The 20,870-nt window shown below is 49.2% G+C and overlaps 1 protein-coding gene across 4 annotated transcripts in view; it reads left to right on the top strand.

The window, feature by feature from the left end:
- Positions 1–18,530, top strand: part of CRB2 (crumbs 2, cell polarity complex component) — a 71,854-nt gene extending 53,324 nt beyond the window's left edge. For 2 of the 4 annotated variants that reach the window (XM_026860309.1, XM_026860311.1), the window contains exons 7-13: positions 5,943–6,890; positions 7,707–8,263; positions 9,110–9,275; positions 10,073–10,940; positions 12,493–12,609; positions 13,042–13,168; positions 17,036–18,530. In XM_026860309.1, coding sequence (XP_026716110.1) covers positions 5,943–6,890; positions 7,707–8,263; positions 9,110–9,275; positions 10,073–10,940; positions 12,493–12,609; positions 13,042–13,168; positions 17,036–17,425 — 3,173 coding nt within the window. In that variant the 3' untranslated portion in view covers positions 17,426–18,530. Of the gene's footprint in view, positions 1–5,942; positions 6,891–7,706; positions 8,264–9,109; positions 9,276–10,072; positions 10,941–12,492; positions 12,610–13,041; positions 13,169–15,900; positions 16,797–17,035 lie in introns of those variants that run through there. The other 2 variants (XM_026860310.1, XM_026860312.1) reach the window with 2 other exon arrangements.
- Positions 18,531–20,870: the final 2,340 nt, after the last annotated feature.

Raw genomic sequence — 20,870 nt, 5'->3', positions numbered from 1 at the left:
GTAAAATAGCTACAAGAGTTGGTGGAATGCTTTCTTTTAATATCTTAAAGTGATACGGCTAATGCAGATTCCAGACTCTGCCATGTGGGAGTTTTTGTTTGCTTGGACCTGACATTGATACTAACAGAGACTCAAAGGTTGGGGAAAAGCTCCCAGATAACATTTCTTCACAGAAATAAGAACCTTCCCTGGGTTCCTTACAACAAGAAAGTACAATTCTGCCTCCAGGAACTTTACACTATGTAAATAACCACATTTTTTTCTACAAAACCTCCCCAGAACCACAGAGAAAATAAATGAGATTGCAGCAGCTAATTTTATAAGGTTGCTAATGAGGAAAGAGAGAGTTTTGATTCTGCAGTCCCGTATTTGAACCAGTACACTCGGCATAACACAGGGAATTTCCTTCTATTCAGTTTGACTTCAGAGAAACAGATCACAGCAGTTAAAAGTTGAGACTTTTCTTTGTGAATATTGCCGAGTGGAAATTCTTATGCTTAAAAATGCACGGAATAGGGCACACGGAGAAAGGACGCTACACGCGGTGCTCGTCCCTCATTAAGTCAATATTGAATGTAGCAGGGCCCAGGTTGCACTCTGCATTTGGAACTCTCCTTATTTGTGTGGTTTGGATATTACACAGTGATGGAAATGCGGCTTTTTGGCTTAGCCTATAAAAAGAAAAATCGTTTTTTTGGCCTCCTTCATGGAATTTGGCAGACTCACCTGGGAGGCAGCAAGGGCAAGAGATTGTCTCTTGACTTTTTCCTGCCGGAGCTAAAGCTGTGGCTACTGCAGGGTATTACTGTAATGCACGGAGCGAGAATACCCCGTGAGCACGCATTCTTCATGTCAGCACTGACAGAGGCCAGCTGGGGAGGTTCAGAGCGGGGCTGGATTAGATCTCACTACAGCGCAGGGCTCGTCTATATTGGCCAGTTTCATCTCCAATCCCTTTTTGTCTGCCTGGCATCAGGGAGCGCTTACACACATTCTGCCGTTTCAGTCCAGCCTTTTTTTGTCGGTCCTCCCCCGCGTTCACCCCCATTTTTTTTTATTTTTTTTTTCCCCCTTTACTGTCACCAATGTCCACAAGGAGTCGGCCATGAAATCTGTGCTGATTGGCGTGATCCTGAAGGGAATTTTTCTGCTAGCAGGTAATGAGATCTATACAGTAATTGCAATGTGTCCTGAATGCTTGCGTGCCTGCCCAGGGCAGGGAGCTGGTTGTGCGATTAGCGGTAGCTGGAGGCACGAGAAGGAACAAGAATTGACTGGAAAGGAAGAATGTTTTTGTTTTGAAGAGACCTAAAGTTTTGTTTTGGAAACTTTAGGGTAAGGAATTTCCTTGTTGCGGCAGGATGAATGCGGAGCTGTCGGCGTGCTCCGTGGGCATCTTTGCTACGGTTCTGCCCGGCTCTGTGCAGGGATGAGATGCGGGGTGTTCCGAGGCACGGGTCCTTGCTGTGTGCTCAGGTGTACTGTCTCAACGCACAGATCTCTCCCTCTTACTGCTGTGAAACTTCAGGTTTGCTTTTTATGGGCGTTTTCACATTTTTTTTTCTTTTTCCTTTAAGAATTGCAGACTCCTTTAGTGAGAAGTAGTTTTTGTTTTAACTCGGAGGACAAACCCTTTCTGGCCTATGCACTTCTCCATCTCCTCCCCCACCGTCTCCTTGAGTAGTAGTGCACGGTGGGAGAGAGGTCAAAGCAGTGTGTTTCCATGGAAATAGCAGTAATTGTGCAAATATAATTGTGTCGGGGTCCGTTTGTTGCGGCTAATTCTCTCCCCCCCTCTCTCCCTCCCCTCCTTTCTTCTTTTGATAATAATAATACAAACCCTAATTAGGATGCACCAGAGAAAGGTTGCTAGGAATTCAGCTGTCTTAGGGGAGAGGGCAAGCCGGTGCTGGCCGGGAAACCCCACTGAACTCCCATGCTTCATGATTGGGCCCGTGAATAGACCTCGTACTTTCAAGTTTTTTTGGTATATGACAGCTAAATTAGAATATCTCTCTTTCCGTGTGCTTATTCTTTTATCGTACTATGTGTCTGTTGAAGTATATGATCCATACACGGTGTACAATGAATCTTCGCTTATTAATAGTAAATCTTTACCTTCACTGGGGAACAGCGAGCTGTATGGATTTTAATAACACTTGCCTCTGAAACAAGACTTTTCTCACCACATTGGTAACACTTCAGGATCTAGTAAATAGGTTTGTGTGTGAAGATAACTGCAGACTGCTAAAGCTCAGGGACCTCTGGGTGTCTGTTTCTGACCCAGCCCCTGTGGATTTAGTTTGGGACCAGTAGTTTAAACACTGCTAAATTAACCAGAATGTTTCAAAATACTTGTCTCCAGATTGCAGCCTTTTAAATAACACTTGTCTAATGTTCAGATAACAGGTTCCACTGGTTTGTGTTTGTTAGTCTTTAATTAGATAAGAAACTCCTTAAACACTTTAAAGTCTCCTAATGATGTAATGAATCAGATTGGCAACGTTGCTTTTACTATTGATCAAATAATAGTAAACATTGAGCTAAGAAGTTTAGAGGGAACAGAGAAGACTACATAAGAGTAACTTGTTTTTCTCAAATGGTCATCTTCCTTTTTTTTTTTTTTTTTTTTTCTGGAGAAACAAATTAGTTTTGAACTTCCTAATATCCACTTTCCAGTGAGTTTGTTATGACACAACTGTCCATGTCTTGGAGAAGATTGGAATAATGGATGTCTGGGAAATGATCTGTACTTCTGGATACTGTAATGGCCTATGGCAAAAATCTTATTTTTTCTAAAATAGAGAAACATTCCTTTACTTTGCTGTCATCCCCTTCTTCATTTACACTCTGTCATCTGCAACCAAACCTTGAAATTACAGACCCCTCTGCCACACTGAAATTAGTGTCTAGGAAGCAACATGCAACAGAAATCTCCCCCTTCTGCCTTGTTTTGGTGTAACTGAACAATTTGACAAACTGGAGATGTTCAAACGCAGTTGACAAAAGTCACTGGTGATAATGGAGGAGGAGAGAGGGCAAGACAGCTGGCTGCTGAGAGGTCTGGTCACTGCAAGGCACACCAGGAGTTAGTGATGTAGCACCGGGTAACTGTTGAGCAAGGGGTGACGTGGGCTTCCAGGAAAAAAAACTGTCATTACCCAGATTTTTAGAACTCTTGCAGAGCCTCCTCCGTTACAAGTTATTTCAAAACTGCTCCAAATTCAAACCTGGCATTGCACTGGCTTCTAGGATGGCAAGAATACATAAGGTGGTGTTTTAGAGGCCCTTCCCTTCTCTCCTCTACTCCTGTGAAGGCTGGCTGTTTGCTGCCAGAAACAACGGCAGTGCTGAAGATGACACTTGTGGTTTCTGAAGATGATGCTTGTGGTTTTGGTTCCTCTAGGAAGAGCTGCCTTCCTCTTTTTCTGCTGCTGAGCATTTCCTTTGCCTGTCTGTAAGCTGTGAGGTTAGACTGCAGTGTGCAAAGACCTCAAGTGTCAGCTTACTCTTTTCACCCATTTCAAACAAATAATCTTAAGAAAATCAAACCAGCTGCCTCCCATGGGAAAGCCTGGTGTTTAATTAGCCACCAGCCTGGGGTTGTGCACTCACCGTAGGGACTAATTTGCCACCTGGTGTGAAGCCCTTGCCCCACGGGTGTCAGCTGGGAGGCTGGGAATTGGCCTCGCTGGTGTCCTGCTGCTGCTGGATGGAGAGAGCCTGTGGCTGGGCTAGGAATGCCAGAGGGGAAAGGGGGCTCCCCACCCTCGAAATGCCAGAGGGGAAAGGGGGCTCCCCACCCTAGGAATGCCAGAGGGAAGGAGGGGGCTCCACACCCTGTCTCCCGGCCTTCTCAGAGATGCAGAAATTCATGGCATCTCTCCTTTTCAATACTACAGTCTTCTCACTGCCCCAGTAAATATCAACAGCTCGCATCTGAAATGAGCAGCATCTCGGGGATTTGGGACTATATCAAACCTGTCTTCCTGACACCATTCAACAGCCTCTCCCCTTAAATCTGACTGCAGACTTGCCTCTTACAGTTCTGAGAGCCTACCAAGGCACTGATAACTGAGAAAACCCCCTCCACATAGTCCTACCACTCTACTGATTTTTCTTAATTCCAGCTGAAGTCTTCCTGCTGTCTCCCAGACCCAGAGATGTCTGTTATACTCTATTCATTCCAGCACGTTTGCTTCAGGTGTGGCCGTAGCTTTGTGATGAAATCTTAATTCTGTCCTTGCTGCTTCCTTTACAATTGTGGTCACACCCCAGGTTCTGTGGGCTGAGCAAGTCCAGCTGGAGAAAAAAGGCTGTGCTGAGGTAGTATTAGTAACTCTGAATCCGTGCCTCAGCTGAGCTCCTCAAGGCACACATTATTGGCCAAAGTCAGTGCTTATCCACAGGCACTACACAGAGCAATTCTCTTCTAGTTTATGTCAGTAGAGCACTATTCTAGAGGAATCTGAGGTAATTTTGCCTACAGAACAGCTCCAGTATAGCTGGAAAGTGCAGAATTACTAGAGACTTCCATTTCTCTTTCCGTGCTTCTCAGAGCCCCATACGTGTCACGTCCCTCCGCTGACACAAACGGGATTTTGGAGCTGGCAGCTGGTGTGGGGTCTGTGCCGATGGGCAGAGCGCTGGTGACAGCAGCCAAGCGCCGGCTCTGGACGAGCGAAGCAGCTTGGTTGGGCAACGGGGTACTAGACGCTTGGGCAAGACTGCCCGTGAGGCATTGCTGGGCCATGACGGAACAAACCTATATATTCGAGAAGCCTCTGTCTTTGCTAAATTTTGGTGGTGTTTTTGTTTTAATCACACATCAAGTCCAGCTCCAGTGCTCCTAATGCCCCATCTCCCCTCATCGCTTTCCCTCAGGCAACTCTCTAATCTCTTTGACATGCACATTCTGTCTAGTGGCTTTTCTTTACAAATGTCTTTTGTGTTTTGATTCCCCTCCTTTGTGTGTGAATTCCTTCTTTTTCTTTCTGTTGTCCTCGTTGTGCTTGCTAGCTAGATTCGGCGTGTAATGCTATTAGATTGGGATAATCCATGCTTGGTTTATCTGTGTGACTGTCTCTGAAGATTAGTGAAAACCAACGTTATGGGCTAGATAAAGTGAACTGGTTCAGAAGGGCTCTTCTGTCAGTCTGGAGATGCTCAAGAAAATGACAGCAGATTTTCATTAACCAGATTTGAGTGTAATGTCTTGTAATTTACTTGAGCCCTGTTGGGACACGTGTGCCTGGAGGAGACAGACGAACTGCAGTGCGGTACTTCTTACCCACTTCACTTCTGCAGGACTGGACAGAACTGAAATCAGCTTAGTGCGAGTATGGCAGAATGCCTGTGGAGCGTGTTTTGTTTGTTGGTTGGTAATGAATTGAGTTTTGTGGGTGTTTCACAATTGGAGGGTCATCTGGGAATTTGAATTTTCTTAACCGAGGCTTTCCAATAACCTCCCATTTTAGCGCTGTCTGCAGTAGTAGTGCCTAGAATGCGATCTGGTTAGATCTATAGGCTTGAGTTTCATTGTACCAAATCTATTACGAAATAAGCACAAAACCCTTTGTCTGTGCTGTTTTGTCCCTTCAGTATCCTCTGCACGGTGATCACCTGTGGCGCCTGGGAGAGGACGGCAGTCTGTCGGGTGATGTAGGCTGACTGGCCGAGGCTCTATAAATAGCACCTTCTTTGCAGCATCTGGGAGGACAGCACGGAAGGATGGTTTTGTCGCTATTGTGTCAGTGGTTGAGCCACCCTGTAGTGAGCACGGGGCTCCTTGCTGGCAGCTCCTGGTCTTTTGGTGGTTTCCTGAAGAGAAGGGCTCAGGGAGCGGCAGCGCTGGGGAGGGCGGCCTGCGCCTGGCCGCCTGCTCTGGGGGAGGGAGTCCCGGTCCCCTGCAGCGAGATCCCATTTCTAAATCTCTTTCGCAGGTGTGGAATGTGCTGTTAACATCAATGAGTGTGAGGAGGGTCCCTGCAAGAATGGAGCTGTCTGTGAGGATGGCATTGCTGACTATACCTGCCACTGTGCCCCTAGCCAGGATGGCACTGTATGGGGAGGGAAGAACTGCTCTGTCAAGCTCACTGGGTGCCAGACGCACGACTGCCAAAATGAGGCCTTGTGCATCCCAACCTACCAAGCTGAGAGCCACGGCCACCTGTGCCAGTGCCAGCCTGGTTTCTATGATGCCACATGCTCAACACCAACAACATTTTCCTTTGCTTCCAGAGGGTATCTCCTCGTTGAGCTGCCCGTGAACAATGAGAGCAGGAGGGACGTAGCAGGAGATCAGCTTGCCAGCGTGTCCCTCCGGTTCCGAACCACCTTGCCCAGTGCTATCCTTTTTTACCGAGGCCATGAAGCTGAGTACTTGTTCCTGGAGCTCTTCGATGGCATTCTGCGTGCAGGACTGAAGAGGGAGGATGTTGGGTACACGCTGCTCCTGGAGGGGCTGAGAGTTGATGATGGCCAGTGGCATAAAGTTGAAGTTGCTCTGCACAGCTCTGTGCAGCTGAAGCTCTGGCATGACTCTTGCGACGCCGGTGTCTGCCTGCGCAGCTCTCCCGTCCTGCACGGCGCTGCTCGGGTCCCGCAGGCCTTCCTGAACATGTATGTTGGGGGTGCCGAGCATCCAATGGCCAACAACACATGGAGCCAGCAAGGCTTTGTTGGCTGCCTGGAGGACTTTCAGGTAGATGCCGAAGCTCTGCTGCCGGCGGCTCTGCTTGGGGGCGAGTCCTCCCCGGCGCAGCAGGGCTGTGACCGTACGGAGTGGTGCCTCTCCCGGCCCTGCTTTCACGGAGGCCTGTGTGTGGACCTTTGGACAACCTTCAGGTGCGACTGTTCTAGGCCTTATGGGGGCCCGGCTTGCTCGTACGGTAAGTGCCACGTGATTTACATCTGCCAGCTCCTCTGTTAATCAGAGATACCAGATAATCATTGATGCTGGCTCTGCAAGCAGTATTTTCTGCTTGACCAGTGAGAAAAGTAAAGCAAACCCCTCTATAAATAAAATTCTCACTGGTCCCTTTCCTGTTACTTGTTCCTGTCAGTTTTGTGGTGCAGATGTTAGTCCTCGTTGAGCCAGAGGCTCCGACTTCACCTTTTTATTCAGATCTCTGTGAATGCAGGAGGGCAGGGAAGTTGTTTTAGTGTGAAAAGTTGATCTTTGAGCTTCTGAGCTGAGGATGAGTAGCAATGTATTACTTTATAGCCAAACCACAAAGAGCTGATGGAAGCTCTTGGACAATTTTGAGTTAAAATCATAACTATTTGCATTTTTTTGTTCCTGCAAGGCTTATATTAATAGTTCTAGGTTTTTGTTTCACTCCTGAGCCCTAAACATGGCAATTAAAGTTGTTCTGCTGTTACCAAATTTACGGATTTTAAAAGCACCTTTGTAGCTTAAAAGTCCTTGAGCAAATCTGCTAGGTGGCAAGGACTCTGCTAGAGCTCTATTTCCCTCTTCTGCTACTTGGGTGCTTGAATTCCTGTCCTCCAGAGAAAGCAAGGGCACATTCACTTCTTAATTTCACAGACCTGTGTGGGGAGAGAGCATAATTACCCTGATGCATGTCGAAAATGTTGGGAAGAAAGATCTTGCCCCCTCCATGAGGAGCTGCAGTTTAGAACGTCCCCGTGCCAGCTGCATTCCCCTTGTCGTGTAGGTGATGTGTGTTTCTTTTCTTTTCCAGAACGCCCCGCAGCAACATTTGGCCTAGAGAATTCCACCAGCTTTGCCTCTCTCGTCCTTTCTGAGAGCCTTGATGCAAACTTCAGCATCTCCTTTTTCATGCGTAGTCGGAAACCTAACGGTTTGCTATTGCAAATCCGCAACGAAACCGACCCCTGCCTCACCATATACTTGAAGAATGGCAAGCTGAAGATAGAGATGTTATCTGCAGCTACTGTCACATTCCCAGAAAATTTAGTTGATGGGAGAAGACATTTGGTAGCTCTGTCTTTCCAAGGAGGAATTGTTGGTGCTCACCAATCAGACACATACGTGGAGCTAGGACGGCTCGTGGCAGGACCTCTTCTAGCTGGTTATGAAGTGTATATTGGTGGACATCCTAACCCAGACAGCGCTGATACGTGGGGAGGCTATTTTAAAGGCTGTTTGCAAGACATCCAGCTGAACAGCCACCAAATACAGCTTGTTCAGGTTGAGAACTACAGTCTGCCACAGGAACTCAATGGGACTCAAAATGGAAATCTGGTTACGGGTTGCATCTCTGATAACACCTGCAAGGTATGATGTCTCTCATTGTGTGGTTGGTTGTTATAGTTCTGTGATTAAAGAACAGTTTGACTGTTGCTGATATCAGGAGGATGAGGAGTTTTTGAAGTATTGAAGGACACGTGGTCCCAGACGCTCCTACATCACTCAATACACTACATACAATTTAAGCACCAGGTTTTCTCGAGCTCCCCTCTAGTTTGTGTAGTTTGTACAACTTGGGCAGTCCTGCTCCTGTGCTGCCCACCTCTGTTTTGGTGAGCCCACGCTTGCGTTCCAGGCTCTACCCTCTATCCAGTAACCCTCCCAGCTCCTCCCTTCCTCCTGTTTCAGTTGCTCAACCACCTCTTCCCCCAGGAGTTGGTCACTTCAGCAACAACAGTTCACAGAACTGTCTCTGTGGGTGCCCTTAGATCAGAAGCTGCCTCTCCTTATGTCACAGGTGAAGATGGGGAGGCCATACTCCCGAATTCCGCCCTTCTTGCTCGTGGTGCTGTCACATATTGTCACGCCTCTGGGATTAGGTGTGTCCTGGAGCTTTGTGAGGTTTTCCGAGCACTGCAGATTTTCATCTATTTCTCACCTTCGCTTTTGTGCTTTGTTCTTTTCCAACTTGATGAAGCTTTGCCTGGGGAGTTTCTGTTGATCAGCAGTCCACCTAGGGAGAGGCAGGGTCTCAGGAATTTCTTGTACAGAGACCCTTGTGCTTCCTTCCCTGCTGTTCAGTCACTATTTTAATTACCCTTCTTTCTTGATTCAAGAGCTGCTCATCTTTGTTGTCACATTTCCTGCTACCAGATTCTCTTAGATCCAAAGATGAATTATGCTGCTCCTAAATTCCACTATTTTGTTTTTCAGTCTGAACCATGCCAGAATGGTGGCAGATGCATGGTCACTTGGAATGATTTCCATTGCAGCTGTCCAGCAAATTTTACTGGGAAATTTTGTGAGGAGAGAGTCTGGTGTGAAAGTGACCCATGCCCTGAAGCTACCACTTGTATAGATGTTCTAGCAGGATACGTGTGTAAGTACTGTTCTCCTGCTTACGTGTGGGTAAAATCCCAAACATACACTGTTTAGAGCAGTATTCTTAGTTTGTACTGTTGCAGTAAGTAGAAACCCATCCCGCAAAAAGGAAGCAGAATGATGCCCAAGTGCACACTCTTGCAGGCAACATGCATGATAGATTTACCACCAGGTTGTGACAGTGTGAAGATGGCACTCCAGCGTGTTTTCTCTGTTCCTCTGACTTGATCAGGGAAGAACCCGTCCACCTCTGTGGAGTGAATGCAGTGCAAGGACCAGCCTGCTCTCTGTAATGTTCAGCCTTTTCTAAAGTCTCAGGTTACTTCACCAAGTAGGACCCAAATAAGTATCGTAAATATGTCTCAGTTTTCTCTGAAGACAGGAACCATGGAGAATGAAGAAAACTAGTTGGCTAGTGATGCCGTGATGCAGAGGAGTGTTGGGATGTTGGGGTGTCCCAGCTCTGCCACTGGCTGCCCCAGCAGCTTTGGATGTATTACATTCCTGAAGCATGTGCTAGTTTTTCTAGCAGTAAAAGGGGAATAGTTGGATTTTTGTGAGTGCTGTGAGACTGATGACTGAAAATAGCTACACAAGAGCTGGACATTCTTATTAGAGATGCAGCTGTGAACAGGAAGAGCTTTAAAGATGCCAGCAGCTAGGCCTGTAATCCTGCTCACACTAAGCTTACATGATTCTTAAGGAGAAAACCTGCTAGGAGTTTGCCGTTGCTGTGCCTCAAATGTGACAGTGACTGTCTTTCAAATCCCTTACACTCTGCCCCTTCATTTATAGGTCTGGCTAATGCAACATTTAATAGTGAGGCTGCCATTGAGTTTACCACCAATACCTCGGTGACTCGAACTCTGAGCAGCCTCCACGTGGATTTCAGGACCAGGGATGAAGATGCTGTTTTGCTTCGGGCTGTGGAAGAGGTGGATTCCCTCCAGATAGCCATTAAGAACTCCTCCCTGGTTGTTGACATCAGGAGCGGGAACAGCATCGAAGGCATCAGGTTCGTGAGCCAGGAGGCGGTGACGGACGGGGCCTGGCACAGCTTGGCCGTGGCCATGGAGGAGCCGGCTGCGCCCGCCTCCGCGTGGCTGCTGCGCTTGGACGGCGCCGGGAACGTCACCCTGCAGGGGAGCGCCGGGAGCTTGGACTTCCTGAAGAACCAGGCGCCGGTCCTTGTGGCCGAAAACTTCACCGGGTGCCTGGGACGGGTGCAGGTAGGGGGGATCCACCTGCCCCTCGCTGCGCCCCTCTCGTACCCCCAGGCCGAGCAGTTCTGGCGCGTCGGCCGAGGCAGCGTCCGGCTGGGCTGCGCCGGGGCCGACGTCTGCGCTTCCAACCCCTGCCTCAATGCTGGCACCTGCCAGGACTTGTTCAACTCCTTCCGCTGCGCCTGCGGCGCCGGCTGGGGGGGGCTGCTCTGCCAGGCCGACATCGACGACTGCCAGTCGGGCCCCTGTGTTCACGGGGACTGCGTCGATGCGGTGGCCGACTTCCAGTGCGAATGCTTCCGGGGCTTCATCGGGAAGACGTGCGACATCAACGTCGATGACTGCGTGCGGCACCAGTGCCTCAATGGAGCCACCTGCATCGATGGGGTGTACGGCTACTCCTGCAAGTGCCCCCCTCAGTATTCGGGACCTCACTGCGAGTAAGTGCCTCGGTTGTTTGAGGAGGGGTCAGAGGAGTCCCCACATAAATTGGACTTTGGGACACTTTGGGACATCTTTTCTTTGCAAGTGTCTGGTAGGTAAAGCACCGAAATTCTGCTGTTGGAAGGTGCTGTCCAGGTCCAGATCCTCACTGAAGGGTGCTCAGTCTCGGACAGGATAAGGATCCTTCCTTTTTTACCTGGGTTATCCCTGTGCTACATTCCAGAGCTGTTTATAGTGCAAGTACTATAGTGTGTTGTCACCTTCCTCTTGCATCCCCTCAGCAATCCCATCTTCTCCAGGACTTGTCTCCTCTCTGGCCATATTCCAGTATTGATTTAAAACAAAAAGAACAAACAAAAAAAACCCACTGGCCTTCTTATTAATGGGAAGGAGGCCCCCAGCCCCCGGAGGATGGAGCAGGCTGTGTTCTAAAGTTTCAGGTGCACGGAATGTCCTGGAGTGATAGAAGCGGCCCCTGTGCGAATGGGTTTCTGCAGAAGAGGGACAATCTAATTTCCACGGAGAACACGGTTTTTGATAAATGCATAATTTTGATAATTTTGATAGAGATTACCTGCAGCAGGAGTCCCTAACTGAGGTTATTTTTGCTACTAGTGGTACACAGCCACCTTTCACAGGATGCTTGGCCTGCCTGCGAGCAGAAAGCTGCCCCAGTTCTCATGAGGCCTTACCCAGACAAATATTTTCCCATAATATTAGATAAAAATACATATGCACTCCTAGAGTGATTAGCAGCATTCCTTCAACCAAAGGCTTGGTTGTATTTTGTGGCACTGGTCCTAAGACTAAGGACATTGTTTCTGTGTATTGATTTAAAAGAAGGTCTGTTTGAGTATCCTGCTCCTTATCAAATGTGTATTGGGAGGAAAACAAAACTTCTTTACTTATCACTGTACTGCCTGTACTGCTTAGCAGTGCATATTTCATGTTCCCTCCATGGAGCTCCCGTAAAAGTTGGTGGGAAATCAGTATGGGGTCAGGAGAGGGCTGGGTTTTTTTGATAAGGTCTATATTTATAGCATTTCTATTAGTTTGGAAAAAATCCAGCCTATTTCAGTCACAAAGGTATGTCTCATATCGGTAAAGGAAGTGGGAATCAACATGTTCCATCTGCTTGTGCCTGTTCAAATAGAACACTGAGAGAAATGCTTACCTGGCTGAGCTTCAGTTATCGAATCTTCCCAGGTCAAATCTCCTGTTGTTCTTGCTTCCCTCTGGTGTAGGCAGTTACCCAGTGACTGCATCACCCCTCTGGGGCCCGGCCGTGCTGTGATCTGGTGTTCCAACAATCCTGTCTCTAAAATTTCATTGACACGGACAGAGGAGTGTGTGAGAAAGTCCAGTACAACTCCTGCGTGTTCTCCGCATGTGCCCAAAGTAACACTGTGATATTGTGGGCGATTTCTGAGACTGTTTCCTTCCCCACCTGTGTCAAACTCCCCCTGACTTCATGCCCCTTGGCAGCCCAGTCCCCCCGGAGCCCTCCCCAGACTGTCTGGCTTTACAGGCTGCCTCTTGCTTTCCCAGGTGGCCGTTCCCACCGGAGCAGTGCGGGGAGAACTTCACCTGCCTGAACGGCGGCGAGTGCGTCAGCGAGAGCTGGGGAGCCAACTGCTCCTGCAGGCCGGGTTTCACGGGAAGGAAGTAAGTGCTGCTCTTGGTACCTGCAGAGGAGCTGGGCGGGTTCAGATGCTTCACCCTCATACATCCTTTTGCCATTCGAAAACTGCTCCGAAAGTGTAAACTAGCTGTAATTTTTAGCATGATACGATCCTGCTGACAATACCGATTTTTTTCAGCATGAACTGTTTCCACGTAGTTCTTGTGCCTCATGAGAATTCATTAACTGTGCTAAAGACCCACGCTGGCTCCTGTCATACAGAAATGACAAAAGGAGGATTGGTACGAATGGGTAAAAAGTTCATGTTAGTGGGCCCTGGAGAAAACACCTGAAGAAGATGCAACAAGCACTTTTCAAATGAGCGAGGCTTTTGTAGGCTGTATGATCTTGCGTGTTATGGCACAAGAACACGTGTGAGAAATTTCATTTAATTGTAATACACTTTTCCTTTCCAGTTGTCAAATTAATATAAACGAGTGTGATCCAAACCCTTGCCAGAACGGAGGTACGTGTCAAGACTCTGAGAACAAATACGAGTGTTTGTGCAGCTCCAGCTACACCGGAGAGCGCTGCGACATTAACGTAAGCACTGTCTGTTCTCCCAGGAGGCGGGTGGGAGGGATCAGCAGAGCCCGGGGGGTTAGTGAGTCCCCTGCGTGGGTCCGTCTCCCAGCCAGGGAGTCACCTGGCACCGCAGAAACCTGGAGTGGGAAATTATATTTTCCTTTCGGTGCTGTTGCATGTGAGTCTCCAGCATATATAAGCAGCTGCAGCAAATAGTTTTCAGTATCTGCATGGGCTGCCACGTGGTTTTCAGGGCTGTCTGCAGCTTTCCTTGGATTTTACAACTCCTTGGACAGTAAGTAAGCAAACTCCTGCGGTTGGACCTGTAGAAAGGAGGTATTAATTATATCCCCACCCAGTTTCCTGGAGAATGGGATTTTGGCTGGTGTTTTAACTCAGATGAGAGTGACAAAGCACCTTCCCCCTCCGAAGATCATCTGGGTAGATAGCAATGGATGTTTGGAGAAGGGAGGTCAGATGAATCGGACTAAAAGCCATTCCAGTGAAACGGCAGCAGCCTTTGTCTGCTGCCGGGCCGGGGGGCTGCTGGACGGGCGCTGCGGCGGCTGATGTTCCTTCTCCACGCAAACAAAGCGTCGCTCTGAGGCTGAGCTCCTTCCTCCGTGGAATTTGTTAAATCCTACACTTGCTTGTTCTCTGTAAAGCCACTGCATGGACAGGGAGCTTGTCTGGTAACCTGGGAACGTACTAACCCCCACTGCATGGAGCAGGCTGCGCGCCGGGGCGGGGGTCGCTGCTGTTGCTGTTACTAAGGGTTGGGTAGTGCATGTGCTGCCCCGGGCTCCCGACATTCCCGGTCTGCATGCAGGGACTTCAGGCATCTCCGTCTCCTCTGTCCCAGGGCACTTCTTGTCAATTCCTTCTATTCATTTTCATCATCCCTGTGGCATTTCGCAGAGCTTTTTCCCTCTTACAGGGCCGGGGCCGGAGGTGGGCAGGGAAGAGGACAGGGCCGCAGGAGCCGGGAGCTGGTACCACAGTCGCAGCAGGCAGGAGGGGGCACCGTGGGGAGCTCCGGTGTGTCGGTCCCGTCTGACTAATCGCATGCTCTGAACTAACCCCCAGCGCGTGGCTCGAGTTCTGCCAGGCTCAGAGAATCAACTTCAGGCACTTGACAATGTCAGCAGGACACCCAGGTGCTCTGGGCACATGTTGCTTCGTGACATTGGCATCCAAAAGCTGTAAATAAACTTGAATTCTTTCATCTTCATCTGCAAGGTGGCAGATACTACTTTTAACAATATTTCTCATTTTTAGGCTTACTGTAATTTTAAAGCTTTCTTTAATGACAGAAATTCCACACTTTTTAAAACTCTTTGTTGCTGTGTTCCATGCCATCCTTAATTCCTCCAGAATCTACTGAACACTCATTCAGCGACGTTTCTCTCCTCGGTACTCGGGCCTTACATCGTCTCCATCCCCTGTCCATGTACTGACCTTTTTAACATCCCTCCCTTCTTGCTGCAAGGTGTCTTCAAGTCTGTTCCACAGCATTTTGATGTTGTGTGAACATGCAAGTTTGAGCCTTTGCAATTTAAAACTTTTGAGCTACAATTCAGTGGATCTAGTTCTCACCCTTCACTACTGAAATGATTTAAAATCTTTTGCCCTCGGATTTCACAACGTTCCTGCAAGGCGTGTCAGATCTTGGGTTTCTATCCCGGCCTTTCCTCTGGCTTTGAGATTTGTTAACTGTTTAAGCCTGAAACTTATTACACCTCCTTGTCCCAGGATCTTCAAGGAGGTGCTGAACTCTGCACCGAGTAGTTGAATAGCTAAAAAACTCTCTACCTTGCCATCAGAGGCATCACAACTTCTGTTTTTAGTATCATTCCCTGGCTTGGGGAAATTTTCTGGGGTTACTGAAAATTCACATTACTCTGCATTAACATTATAATTTTTTTTTTTTTTCCCCAACATTTGTTAGATCTTTCCTATTGACACCTATGTGTTTTAGTCTGATGTTGGTAAGGAGGCCCCTTAAAATGTGGATGCTGAATGTCCTGCTGTGGAAAGCTGTAAGCAGAGAGGAGAACGTGGAGTGTGTGATATTATTTGGACAGTTTCAGCTCATCCAGTGATGTCTGAAGTGTTGCTCAAACTCTTAATTGCTGCTGTTCTCACTAACCAACAGCTGGGCATTGTCTTCCTGGAGCCGTTCTGTAGCTCCAGGATTGGTCCCTGAATGTGTCTACAGTTGGTTTTGCTGTCTCCGGGTTAGTGGCCCAGCGCCGTAAATCCTCTTTTCTTCCTTGTGGTAATTCTGTCCATGTGCCCTGCATGAATTTTTGTAATGGTATTAACTGCTCCACCGGTAAATCTCTCTTTATAACTCTGCCCTGTTGAGATCTGCCTCACCAAAGCTGCCAGTTAAAGTGTCATCAATGAGTGTCACTAGTTTTGAATTGGAAAGAAAAATTCAGAACGTGGTCCTGTCCCTTGTATTAAAAAGCCCATTTAAAAAAGAAAAGATAAACATCTTTTGCTGAGGGATTGAAGAATGAACATGAGCATTTGCTGTGCAGGTGCCCTCAAGCCCTGTACCCCTGTACTTGTTCCTTGCTTGTCCTTTTCCATTCAGGTCCAGACCTTCTGCCTTTTTTTTTTTTTTTTTTTTTTCCCTCTTTTCTAAAAAACTTTTTCCCTCTAATCTGACCGGTTTGGGTTCTTCAACTTTAATTATTGTAACCACTGGAGTTTCATTGTTTCTCCATTAATTTCTTTTACAGAAAGGGACTCCAGGTGCTCTCTTCCCCTCCCCACTAATTGAAGTAGCTGTCCCTGTAGCCTGTGGCTCTTTGCTGCTGCTCAGTATTGGTCTCATATTCATGATTCTCACTGCAAGGAAGAGGCGCCAGTCTGAGGGGACCTACAGTCCGAGCCAGCAAGAAGTGGCAGGAGCTCGGTTGGAGATGGACAGTGTCCTCAAGGTGCCACCTGAAGAGCGGTTAATATAGGCACTGCCATGACAAGGAGACGCACCTGCAAGGTCTGCTTTGACCTTGATCTTTTTCCAGCACTGCAAGCAGCAGATCCACCCTTTCTCAGTTTCCCTAAGGCATGGTAACGAAGACACGGACGTAGCGGTTCGGGGCAGACTCTGGGCAGCAGCTGTTCCAGCTGGTGGCAGTTAACGGGGCGGTGGCATGGCCCTGGCTCAGCGGGAGCCTTCGCCTCCCCGTCCCTGCCTGCGCCCCGGGCCTGCTCCCGGGCGGGCGCCGGCGGTCACCGTGCTCTGGCTCCGTCCCACCTCTCAGGCAGCAGTGGCATAAGTAAATCTGCTTTAAAAAGCAGGGTTAACTTAGGCACTAATTTCCAGATTAAGATCTATATATACTTTGAAGGAGCGTTGTACAGAAGCTATTTATGATTGGTTTGTAAATACGGTTTGGTTGTTGTTGCCAACTGAAATGCACTCAATGGTTATTCAGCTCAGGTGGGTGAGGTTTTCCCCACAGCCCTCAACAGCAACAGCAGCTGGGAGCTCCCGCCCCGTGCCAGCCGCAGCCTCACAGGGAGGGGTCGGCAGTGCCTGAAACCCTCCTACACTCGGCTTTACCCAGCGCTCGCCGTTCGCCTGTCCCGGGTCACCGCCCGGGAGAGGGGCAGGCGGAGGGTCGGGGGTTCGCCTGGGGCCAGGTGCTGAACTTGGGGCTCGCGGGGAGTGGAGGAGAGCAGGGGAGGGCTCAGCAGCTGCTTCTGTGTTCCCTGGACTCGGGGGTGACCGGGAGGGGACAGAGAAGGGGGGAAGCTCCCGTCTGGCGCCGCACAGCTTGGAGAGAGGCGCTGGGGGCCGGGGGCGAGGGGTGTGAAATGCTGCGCGGTCCCCGCAGAAGCTCTGAGTAACACCCTGTTCTACCGCAGCAGCCGGTCTGGGCCCATCTTAGCAACTCCTCCGTGGTGGGCGCCGTCGGGGCGGCGGGGGCTGCCCTGCTCCTCGCAGTTGTTGCAGGCAGTTGTTGCAGCCACAGCCATTGCCATGAAGAGGAGGAGAGCAACTCAGGGAACATACAGCCCGAGCCGTCAAGAGAAAGATGGGGCGCGAGTGGAAATGTGGAACGTGATCAAGATGCCACCGACCGAGCGGCTGATCTAAGAACCGGGGTCATCCCTAAACTCACGGAGCTGCTGCAGCGTGTGGGTCGCTGCTCTCGGGGGCGGTGCCGTAGGACAGCTCTGTCCTGCTCCGAACTGCTTCACAGGCTGCAGGAACTGCCTGCCCGGCCTCGGCAGGAGCCTCAACTGCTTGAATGAGCTTGGTTAGTGTAGTGCATCCCATAAATGATTTGTGTAAAAAAAGTTCTGGAGGGGGCAGTGGGGGTGAGGAGGGTTGTGGCGGCAGCACGGGTCCAGGGGAGGTGGGACGGGAGGCGGCGGCAGGCACCCCCAGGGGCTGGGCCTGATTGTGGGGCTCCCGGCAGGTCGAGGGGCCGGAGGTGAAACCACTGCGCTCAGAACTAACGTGAATAACGTGGTGGTGTCAGAGCCCACGTGCCTGGGCGAGGGTCCGGCAGGAGAGAGCTCCTAGAGCCGCTGCCCCGGGTCGGATGACGTTACCAGACAGCGAGTACCAGCCTGCTCTACTGGACGCTTCCGAGACTGAACCCCAGGAATGGTTTAAGTGCCTTTCTGAGACTGAGTTGCCAGTGACATTATTAATTGAGGGGAGGATGTTTGTATGTAGAAAAACGCATCACTTCCTCGGGCAGGCTTCGCACCAGGTGGAGGGGAGGCGCTGGCTGGTCTCCCCATCTGCTCCCGGTGGTGGAAGAAGCCCAGTGGCTGCGCAGAGCCCTGTCCCCGGCGCCGCGGGCTGGGCCCTGCACAGGAGGGGAACGGAGGTCACGAAGGCGTGACCTTGGGCACGAAGCCAGGGTGCGTGGGGTGGTGAGACACGGCATTCACTTTCCACGTTGCCCTAAAAAAAAGATCCTGATTTTTGTGACTTTGCTTCTCCTTTGTTACTGTTTTAGTGTGCTTTTTCTTCAGCATAATGTGGCAGAGCCTGTGGAAAGAAATGCAGCAGAGCAGGACGACTAAGGTCCAAAATCATTAGCATTTCGGGATAATTACTACAACTATCAATGAGAAGTATTTTAGAAAGCAGTGTCTGCTTTTTAATCTCCAAAACACTATTAATAAGCAGGGTGTGAATCTGCCCACCATAGCTAATTTGCCAGTGGAAGAAAATTCTGTTTTGCTTTTGGATTTTGTTTTGTTTCGTTTTACTGTAGCTGTCAATTTTTCTGTAATTCTAAGCAAAGGGAAGAGCATGAAACTACTGATCAGGGCTGTCTGCTTAGGTTTTCTGCACACACGCAACTGCTGCTACAGGATGAAGAATAAAAATTCTGGAAAACAGAAAAAAAACCTTTTCCGGGAGGGGAGGGCAGGTCTGCAGGGGCAGGGCCAGGCTGGGGCAAGGAAAAGTCACCCTGGGTCAGGGCTGGGGAGGACACGGAGCCGTTACGGTGTGCGCAGGTAGGTCGGTGTTCTTCATCCCATAATGACCCCGAACCAACCTGGAGGCAGCTTAGAATATGCTTCGGGTTTCTGACAACTCAGCCCTGATTAACCTCCAGGTCGCTGCCAGGAGAGGCAGCTCCCGTCCATCTTTTATCGTTAAATTGTAGAAGAATGAAGGCAGCAACAGGGTCTAAATGAACCAGTAATACTCCAGCCTGTATGATTTTGAGAAGAAAACCAGAACTGTGTTACAAGCACTATTACTAAGCTACTGAAATATCCTGAAAGGCAACAAGAAGCTACACCACTCCCCCCCCGCTCCCCCCAGCAGTAAAGACATCTAAACCCAGCACGTTGCAAGCAGCGAGTCTGTCTGCGGCTGCTGGACGCTCCGGCTCTGCCCCGGCCCAGGAGTAGCAGAGCAGATGTTTTTATTTCAAGCACCCAAAGCCAGTACTAGCAAAAGTGTTAAAATACTTTGTCAGTGTCTTGAGCATTTCTGCAAAATAATTTATGAAAGGTTGTTTTTTTTTTTTCCAATAATGAACTTAACTTTCTTTTGATATTTAATTTTTGAATATATTTTTTCACAAAACTGGGTTTGCTGTAGTTAATGATCATGATTTCTTTTGTAATTGTAAATTTTGTAATTTGTAAAAAATTAGAATGTCCTTCAAAAGAAATTTACAATAAAATTTGGTTAAAAATAGACTTGGTTACCTTGGCTTGTGATTGATCGTTTTCTTTTTTCTGAAGAGTAACTCGACATTTAGTTGGCCAATTCTGGGCTGTCACAGTTTGTACAGCTTCAAACCTTAATGTCTCTTCTACAGTTACAATTTTATGACTTTGCTGATTGCTTTTATTTGCCACACACCACAGCTCTTAAGCAGAGACCTGACCCAAGCTGATCTGCACAGTAAGGATCCGCTGCAGGAACACGGAAGGGGAGTTGCAAAACCTGCTGCACCTTCTGTTCACCTGTGCTGTGACATTTTGCCATTAATCCCTTATTTTACGGGCAAAGCTGCAGCAATCAAGACTGAGGTTAGAGCCCAGAAATACTGGACAGCCCTTGGATCCCGGGGCAGGAGGCAGGAGGACTTTCTGGCTCAGCAGACGGATGGGAGATGAGGGTGTGCGAATACAGGACTTGGACCTAATCCAGGCGGCTGCGCTGAGGGCTGGGAAGGGGCTGGAAGAGCCGGAGGCCTGCGCGAGACGCCGGCACACGGGGGCCTGGCACCCAGAGAGCCCCAAACCGGAGCCAGGTCATCGAACACGCCGGAGTGTAACGGGCCAAGGCTACCCCAAGGCAGCGGACACGGGGGTTGTGTCCCTGGGAAGGCGCCCGCTGAACCCCTGGAAAACCAGGGAGGTTTCTGGCAGTCACAGACCTGCCCCAGGGAAGGTGCGAAGGCAGCGCTGCCACAGCCACAGGCCCTTGCTCCAGCTTCTCGCTTCCCCTAAAAGAAGGGTGAGGTTACAGAGAGCTCCTGCGCTGCCCAAGCTTGTGACGCTCAGGTCATTAAACTCACCGGGCTACGCCAAGCCCCAGGCTCGGGTTGGTTTGAGGCTGCTGCTCCTGGGAACCCCTCAGTCCTACGGGCTGCAGACTGCCCCGGCCCTGGGCTCACGGGGCCTGGAGGGGCAGGGGGGGGGACTGCAGCACCTCTCGTCTTCACTTCTGAAATACCCAAAGCCATTAACCCAACAGTTAGAAGCAAAATAAAAAAAAATAATAATTAAGAAAAAAAAATCTTCCAAAGCTGAATGTTGTAAGCAGCAGCAACTAACAGGCTTCTCGTTCACTCCTAACCAATTTAATCTGCTGATGGTGGAAAAATCACTTTGATGGTGAAGTCTGTATGGTAAGTGTACCAGGAGCTGCACACATTAAAAAAAAATTACAGGTGAGGAGACAAGAATAAATGCTGCAGTGGAAATGGCCAGAGTTAGGGAGCAGCTGTCGTTCGCTTACAAGCTCCTTTGAAGAGCGAGCGAAAATTTCCAACTTCACAGAAGAGACGTTCCTGCACACGCTGCAGTCTTCAGGGTGTCACTGAATCAGGGGCTTCCGAGGGCTGGTTACAGGGACGTTAATGTCCCTTGAAATATCGCAGCCGTTTGTCCCTGACAGACTCCAACCACCTCCCAACCAGAAAGGAAACGGGGCAGTCAACCTCTTGCTTGATTTTTTTTTTTTTCCACATACATAAAAAAAGGGAGGGGG

The sequence above is a fragment of the Athene cunicularia genome (assembly GCF_003259725.1).
Source record: "Athene cunicularia isolate RWA chromosome 17 unlocalized genomic scaffold, athCun1 chr17_part1, whole genome shotgun sequence".
NCBI classification, from domain to species: domain Eukaryota; kingdom Metazoa; phylum Chordata; class Aves; order Strigiformes; family Strigidae; genus Athene; species Athene cunicularia.
This window is presented reverse-complemented; position numbering and strand designations above follow the sequence as displayed.